Source organism: Rhinatrema bivittatum, chromosome 10 (assembly GCF_901001135.1).
Source record: "Rhinatrema bivittatum chromosome 10, aRhiBiv1.1, whole genome shotgun sequence".
Taxonomy (NCBI): domain Eukaryota; kingdom Metazoa; phylum Chordata; class Amphibia; order Gymnophiona; family Rhinatrematidae; genus Rhinatrema; species Rhinatrema bivittatum.
This window is the reverse complement of record NC_042624.1, coordinates 118,020,979-118,029,794: the sequence shown is the minus strand read 5'-3', so window position 1 is coordinate 118,029,794 and position 8,816 is coordinate 118,020,979. Positions and strand designations below refer to the sequence as shown.

General features: G+C 42.6%; 1 protein-coding gene across 1 annotated transcript in view; it reads left to right on the top strand.

The window, feature by feature from the left end:
* Positions 1-3,369: 3,369 nt before the first annotated feature.
* Positions 3,370-8,816, top strand: part of RAD54L (RAD54 like) — a 47,546-nt gene continuing 42,099 nt past the window's right edge. Inside the window, exons 1-2 of the mRNA XM_029617553.1 lie at positions 3,370-3,516; positions 7,249-7,329. Of these exons, the coding sequence (XP_029473413.1) occupies positions 3,514-3,516; positions 7,249-7,329 (84 nt within the window). The 5' untranslated portion in view covers positions 3,370-3,513. The remainder of the gene's footprint in view (positions 3,517-7,248; positions 7,330-8,816) is intronic.

Here is an 8,816-nt window from a genome sequence, read left to right as displayed (position 1 = left end):
TTTACTCCTTCTAAACTTTCCATCGTTAATTTCTTGCCTTCTTTGGTATCTTCCCTTCTAGTTTCAGAGTAGCACTTATTAGTTGTATTCTGAAGAAGCCATCCCTTGACCTTTTCGTCCTTGCCAAATATCACCCTGTCTCATTACTTCCTTTTCTGTGCTGTGTGTAGGCAGTTGTCAGACTTTCTTCTATCTCCCTATGCTTTTGATCCCTCCCAATCTGCTTTTCATCCTGATTTGAGTACCTTTCAAGATCCTGTCTATCTGGCTTTTCTGTACTTCTTCTCACTCTCTCTTCAGTCCTTGACACAGTGAATCAATATCCTCTTCCTGCCCGGGCTTCTGGTCTGGCCTTCCGTTCCTTCTCTCTAACCAATTCTTCAGCCTTTTTGTAAATAAATGCCTCATCTGATACCCTGTCCTTAATGATTGGTGATCCTCCAGGGTCTGTCCCTTGCTCTTTTCTACTTATCCTCATGGCCTTGGTTCTTTCATTCCTCCCCCCCCAGTCTTCGTAGTACTATTTTAAAGATGATATGCAAATTTATATTGCATTTTCTTCCTTATCTCCTTCTGTCTCTTCTTGTTTGACTTCCTGCCTCTCCTCCATATCATTCTGACATGTATGTATATATATTCATGTATATATATATATATATATATATATATATACATGTATGTATATATATATTCTGATATGGATATGTATATCCATATCACATTTGACTACTGTAACTCCTTACTAATTGGATTTCCTCTCTCAGCCCTCAAACCTCTACAAATTTTACAGAACTCAGCTGCCAGAGTCCTAACTGGTTCAAAAAGAAGCGAACACATCACACCAATTCTATCAGCACTTCATTGGCTACCCATCAAAGCACGGATTGCTTATAAATCAATGACTATTATCCACAAAATCTTAAATAATGATAATCAAGGTCTCAACTCACTAAACATAATCCTTCAAAAGCCTGCAAGAAACTTACGATCCAACAACTCTGGATACCTATACATTCCCCCTGTCAAGGAGGCACATCTAACAACCACAAGAGAAAGAGCCTTCTCAATTGCCTCACCCATAATGTGGAACACATTACCGAAGTTCTTACGAATTCAACATGATCTAAAAACATTCAAAAAAGACTTAAAAACATTATTATTCTGCAGGTTCCTCACTGACTTTCAACCATCTAATCATACTGTTAACTGATCCCCCATTTACTTACCCTTAATCTCATCCCTCTCCTCCCTACCTACTTCCCCTCCTCCTCTACCCTTTATCCCTTTCGGGACATGTTATCCTTTTTGCTAAGACTGTTCAATGGTTATAATGTCGCTATACTTATACACATTATGTTAAGAATCTATTCACTTTTCTTACTAATGCCCAATAACAAGGTATTGTAAACCGTTATGATGGCTCAACCGAATAACGGTATATAAAACTCTTCAAATAAATAAATAAATTCTGGCTGCATTTTTCACAGACTTGTTGAATGTGTCTAAAATGAAGACAATCGTTTTTACTCTGCAAATCCTCACCTTCTTTCCCACTTCTTGGATTTGTTTCTATTAAACCTACTCCCCTTCATTTTTATGACTGCAATAAATCTGGGTATTATTTCTGGCTCTGCTTTATCCTTTACTGATCATATTTCCAAGCTTTGAACTTCACTTTAGTTAACAATGTTATTGCATATGTAAAATCCACACCTGACTTTCAATTCTTGCTGCTCACTCTTGTAAGCTTTTTTCTTTTTTTATCTCTAAGCTCAGCTTACTGTCTTGTCTTCCTGACTCTTTCCTCTGCCTGCTCCAGGGTCATCAAAATCTTCTCTATCAGCTTCCTCACTATTCCATGCCAAACCTCTCATTAACTTGCATTGCTTTCCAAATAAATACTGTTGCAAATTCAAGATCCTTGTTTTTTTCTTCTACAGTTTTACAGTTGTTGGCAAGCCACCGTGACCACCCACAAGAATTCTTCATATCCAGCACAGTCTTTTTTGTCTTTCTCCTTAATATCTGTAAATATATCTCCTTTATATCTGTAAATTTGTTAATGTTTATACCCAATTATTTAACACAGTTCCTCGTAATTTCTCTCTCTCCTAGCTCTTCACTACCTTTCTCCTTCCCGCATCTTCTGCGCTTGCTGTCACCTGGCCCTTCCTCTCCTCTTTCCATTCCTGCTCCACCTCCCCCCTCCCTGTTTTTGTAATTTCTCCTTCTCGCTTTCCAAAGTTGATTGTGAACTGGCATGATATGTCCTATGAATGTCGGTATATTTTAAAAGCATTTAAATAAATAAATAAATAAATAAAGTGCACCTGGCTTTCCAGAAAGCATTTGACAAAGTCCCTTATGAGCGACTTATAGGAAATTAAAAAGCCATGGGATATGGGGCAGTGGCCTATTATGGATTGCAAAATGGTTAAAAGATAGAAAACAGAGAGTAGGCCTAAATGTTAAATTTTCCCACTAGAGAAATGTGGATACTGGAGTGCCCCAGGGATCTGTTCTGGGCCCGATGCTTTTTTAATATATTTATAAACAATCTGGAAATGGGAACAAGTGAGGGGATCAAATTTGCTGATGACAAAAAATTATTCAAAGTTGTTCAATCACAAGAGGAATGTGAGAAATTGCAAGAGGACCTTGCAAAACTGGGAGATTGGGCATGCAAATGGAAAATGATATTTAAAGTGCAAAGTGATGCACTTAGGGAAGAGTAACCCAAATTATAGCTGAACAATGCAAGGTTACACATTAGGAGTCACCACTCAGGAAAAGGATCTAGGCGTCATCATTGATAATACTTTGAAATCCTCTGCTCAGTGTTCAGTGGCAGCCAAGAAAGCAAACAGAATGCTCGTGATTATTAGGAAAGGAATGGAGAATGAAACAGAGTCAGGGAGTCAGGTCAATCAAACTGGCTGGAACTGTTCTGGTTTTGTCCCATCACATTCATAGATTTGTAATTTTGATTTTCTTAGGGAAATGAATGGGAAAGTCAGATCTACAAATCTTTGCATACAGTGGAACAAAAGCAGACTCATGCGAGCCTGTTCAGGTGACCCGTGATGGCGGGACAGAGGAGGTGGCAATCCTGCCATCGGCCAACAGAAGCGAAGGAGACAAGACTGGAAACCGCCAGGAGAACTAAATTCCCAAATAAACTAAAATAAAGGAGGTGGGGAAGACGAGGGGGCAGGAGCAGGCCACAAACTCTGCTCTCACTCGTCTGCACCGCCGCTGGGAGCTGTAGTCCTCCTGTCCACAGTCCCGGGCTGTCGGAATCGCAGTGCTCATGCGCAGGCCGCTGGGACTACAACTCCCGAGGAGGAGTGCGGCCGCCGCCGCCGCCGCCAAGGATTGGACGACTCTGGCTCCCAGAGGCTCCCCGGGGCGGGCGCGGAGCCGCCAAGATTGAAAGTTGAAGGTGCGTGTGCGCCGGCCGGCGGCCCTGGAGCCGGACTGCGGGGAGAGGATGCGACGCTAGAAGCGGCGACCATGGTGAGGGGGACGCCGGATTGTTGTTTTGGTAGCGGAGTCTATGACCTATTAGCAGGGTAATGCGGAAGTGCGCGCGCACGCTGTCCCTAACTCGGCCTCCTGCTCCCCTAACCCAGCTAAAGGCGCTGAAGATGTGCCTAGAAAACCTAATCATGTTTACAGTTTTGCCCCGCAGTTTCGAATAATGCTCAAGGCGGCTTACAGCATTATTAGTAGGCGCATGCAATATGCTAACGAGCCTCTTACTCAGATCTCTTAACAATTCTGCCCATCTGTAACTTGGCCAAAAGAATATTTTCGACGATAGCAAAAAATCCAAGAAAGAAAAAACACTTTGCAGGAAACACGATTTGCATTCATATCACCCAAGTCCATAAGCCTAGGGCATTCAGACTATGCTATTTACCTTTCGTCTCTCTCTGCTAATATGTCAATTATTCTATAGCCAAAACACCCCACACTATCATTTTGTGGCATTGTAGTGATGTGATTTTTAAGTCTGATCTACTCCCAGCTCAATTCTCTCTTTTTCGTACTCCTTGTAACTAAATCATACTACAGACTTGACATTTTTGCACCCGGTACTCTGGTTCAGGTTCGTTCCGAACCCTCCAGTGAAATGTTGCCAACCCACCCTTGGAACGAGGAGATAGGACAGTTGACTCCCTATCAGACAAATGGGTACTGGAGGTCATACGAGAAGGATATGCGATGGAATTTCACAGCACTCCTTTGGACATATTCATGATGCCTGCTTGCCACTCCCAGCACAAGAAGCAAGCAGTGGAGACTACTCTTTTAAGACTCCTCAGGATGAGGGCTATAATCCCAGTACCTGCACCCCAGGAAAATACAGGGCGTTTTTCCATCTATTTCATTGTACCCAAGAAGGAAGGTTCCTTTTCGCCCCATCCTGGACCTCAAGAACATCAACCGCCATCTGCGAGTGAATCATTTCCACATGGAAACCCTGTGCTCTGTGATAATGGCCGTACAATCGGGAGAATTCTTAACCTGTCTGGACCTGTTTGAGGCCTACCTATATATTCCAATCTGTCAAGAACACCAATGCTTCCTATGCTTTGCGGTACTGGGACACCATTATCAGTTCCCGGGCACTGCCCTTTGGCCTAGCCACTGCCCCCAGAACATTTTCCAAGATTACGGTGGTCGTAGCAGCAGCATTGAGAAAAGAGGGAATCCTTGTGCACCCGTACTTGGAGAACTGTTTTTTTTCCTGTACTTACCCAGATCAGTCCAGACTCCTGGGTTTTGCCTCCCATCCAGCAGATGGAGACAGATTTTACTGACACGTAAGCCGAGGTATTTCTCTGTCTCCAGCAGATGGTGGAGGTGCAAAGCCTGCAATCTGACTTATCAAAAAAAGACATTTTATTTGGATGTTCAGGATCCAGGGGCTTTGGTGAAAGTGTGCTTCGAGCGGAACTCTCTCAGTCCCACCCTGTTTCTGTAGTACCACAGATCAGTCCAGCGTCCCACCCTCTGGAGGATATGGGTAGTTAGGAGAGTCCGCTTGATTTGTCTGTCCTTTCTGTACTCTCTCTGAAGATGGCAGAGGTTCCTTAATCCTACACGGGGTTTTGTGTGGGCACAGTTTCATTTTTAAGGTTTTCCTCCTCCCCCTGCTCGTTTGGGGGAGTCTAGTTGGTTTGGTTGATTGCATTTCTGGCTTGGGTACAGATTAATACTGAGGTACTGCAGGTGGCACCTCGGCTTAAGTGTCAGTAAAACTTTCTCTGTCTCCATCTGCTGGAGGGGAAGCAAAACCCATGGGTGTACCCCTGTCCTCTCCGAACTGGCAGATTCTCACAACAGATGCGAGTCTCCAGAGCTGGGGAGCTCACTGTCAGGAACTGACGGTCCAGGGACGTTGGACCGAGGAAGAGGCCCTCTGGAACAATAACCGCCTGGAAGCCCAGGCAGTCAGATTGGCATATCTGCAATTCAAACATTAAAATATATATTAAACAAATCTATATTTATACTATTATATCACATAAAGGATACAGTAAAGGGCATAATCACATATTCCAAAATAAATACTGATCTATCTAACTAATGTCATACATAAGCCAACAATCCACATAACAGTACATATAAACAGAAAATCCACAGGACTTACTGACATTCATCAAAACTGTACATACAGAAATAGCACTTCATGTTAATTACAAAGATAAATAAAACACATATACTATGTAACAAAGTGTCAAATAGATGTAGCTGACATATTAAACACTCAACGTTCAAACAGGTATGCTGTTAGAGCATAAGAGTTGATGAGGAAATTCTCTAGCCTGATCGGAGAGTAAAAATCTCGATATGACCAGTTCATAATTGCATTTATTAAACTTTCTCCAACAGTCTTTCCTTGTGTTTATTAACCTTGAAAACAGTGTTCGAGGTGGCTATATGCTTGGCACGTCGCATCTCTGAACCACAGGCATTGTTGTGTCGGGAACCGTTCCTCCGGATGACTCCAGGAGCATTACAGCTTCGTACCGTTCCATCCTTCTTGCCCAAGATAGTCTCGGAGTTTCATTCGAATCAGTCCATTTCGTTGCCATCCCTAGATAAGCACAAGGACGTGGAAGAATACCACCTCGTCTGTCATTTGAATGTCAGTAGACTTTTCGTGTGATATCTGGAAGTTTCAGAATCGGTCTGAAAGACGGACTGCCTGTTTGTCCTTCATGGTGGAAGGTAGCGGGGCGAATCAGCTTTGTGGGCTGCCATAGCTGCTGGATTAAGGAGGTGGTCACAGGAGCCTGTGTGGAGGCAGGAAAGCCATAACCTTCTCAGGTTAACGCTCGTTTCACTAGGGCTCAGGCAGTCTCATGGGCGGAAGTAAGACTGCTGTCTCCCGTCGATATCTGCCGAACACCTTGCACACCTTCTCCAGGTCTATCGCCTGGACGTTCAGGCCTGAGGGGATTCAGCCTTTGCAAGGAAGGTCGGTGTTAACTGGACCAAGGGCAGCCTCCTTCCCCAATCGGGAGTAGCTTTTATATATCCCATTGGTCCTGGGTCCATCTGGCTACCCCCTAGGAAATGGAGAAGTTACTTGCCTGATAATTTTGTTTTCCTTAGTGTAGTCAGATGGACTCAGCATCCTGCCCTCGGCTGCCCAAGAACGGTGCCGAGGATTTGCCTGTGGAGTGGATATCGATTCCAAGAGATTACGGGTGAGCCGGCATCCATTCCCTAGATCAGGGCATCTATAACCTTACTGGGGTTCAGTGTTTGGTTGAGTACAGTTATGGTTATCTGTTTTTAATCGTATTTTAAATCAAGCTTTTTCAATAGCCTGTCCACAGTGGCTTTTGAAGAGAACACTGAAGGGCTGAGGTCACTGCAGGGGTGAATCTAGGGTGACGTCAGATTGAAATCTGACTCTGTCTCCATCTGCTGGCAGGAGCACACTATACCCTCTGGTCCTGAGTCCATCTGTCTACACTAAGGAAAATGAAATTACCAGGTAAATAATATTTCCAAGCCGCACGTAGGACCCAGCCATGCCTCTCTTCTATGTGGCCAAAAGCACCTGTATACTTCCTAGTGGCTAAACATTCAGTAGCTAAATATGGCTGCTTTGGATTGGCACACTCTTGTTTATTTTTACCCAAAGAAAAATTTTTCTCATATGATCCTCTGCTAAAAAAAAAAAAAAAAAAAAAAGAAATGTTTTATGTGGTTGTTCTCTTTTTTCAGAGAAGAAGCCTGGCTCCGAGCCAGCTTGCAAAGAGAAAGCAGGGAAGCCTATCAGATGATGAAGACTGGCAACCAGAAACTGTGAGTAGTTATTGGTAGAATTTCCCTGTGGTGTTAGCCGACCGCACACATCATAGTAAGGGTTCTGGCACAGGCCAAACAAAGGTCCCTACCTTGCAGCTACAAAGCCTGCCCTTCATGTCTGTGCTGACTCTGTGGCCTGGAAATGTCTACAGACATCATTACTCTGCAGAACACAGCAAAAGCTCACATAAGGAGCTCGGCACTTGTTTTTTTTTAAATAGAACTTGAATTCAAGAAGTTGCAGTACCGAGTCCCTTAGTGAAACTTCTCCTGACTTTTCCTAAGTTATTTACAAAAGCCAGAATTTCCATGCAGTCTTTCTTATTATCTTTATTAACATTAGGGCTTCTGATTTTAGGTATTTTATATATTGTAAATTTAGGTGTTTATTTTCCAGCTAATTAGGAGTTCTTTGAGGCTACAAAAAATGGTGTGTGTTGATATTTTTGAAGCACGGGTATTGTTGTTGGGTAACTTTTTTGGTTCGATCAAATGCATGCGTTTGTGCAGCTGAGGAGACAGCACTGAAAATGCACAAAAAACAGAGAGAAGCGTCCAAGGCAGGCAAGGGGAGGGGTGAGAGTATTAGAGGAAGTGGTGTTTTTCTAGTATCTATACAATAAACATTTATTTTTTGCATTGGGGTATTTTATCAGTGTTTATCATTTAAAACCTAAATTAGAAGCTGTAATTCATGTGGGTGACTTTCATGGAGAGGCAGTTATTACCCATAACAGAAACCTGGGGGTAACCTGCAAGGAGCGGCAGTTACTACCATAAATAAATTGCTGGGCAGACTGGATGGACCATCTGGTCTTTATCTGCCGTCATTACTATGTTACTGATTATTATATAATCTTACTGCCATTTCAGTACAGTTCTGACTTGAATCCAAAATGTTTTTGATAAGATTTATTTTTGGCATAATGTTAACTATACATGTGGCCTGCCTGTTTGGTAGGTATTTTGCTAGGTGCACTGGGCGGGGTTTTCACATATTTCAATTTGATACTCTAGAGATCCTTGGTCTACATGTTTACACTTATAAGTCACAGAGGCAGCACAGACCTGGAAGACAGATTATTGCTTTAATTTTGCATTTAAATTTGTAGGCCAGAAATGACAACCAAAAAGGATCTTCTGCAGAATAAACAAACAATTGGTGGCTGTTTGTATGGTGGCTTTTTCAAAATTGGTAAAATTATTAGTTAAAAATAGCTGTACTGAAGGGTAGAGAAATGGGAGATTATGTACATTAAACCTACATTGTAATTGAACTCAAGTGGAGTGCAAAATGGAAATTAGGCAGAAATTTAAGATAGATTTTCTATTATAAATCTGAATAAAGCATGGTGGCCATGCTAATTCACTTAGATATTTAGAAATGAAGGTCAGCACATGAATTGTAGATGGTGCCATCTGATTGGACTAACTTAACTTTGCACCTTCCTGATGAAGGAGGCATGACTTGCCATTGCTAGCTG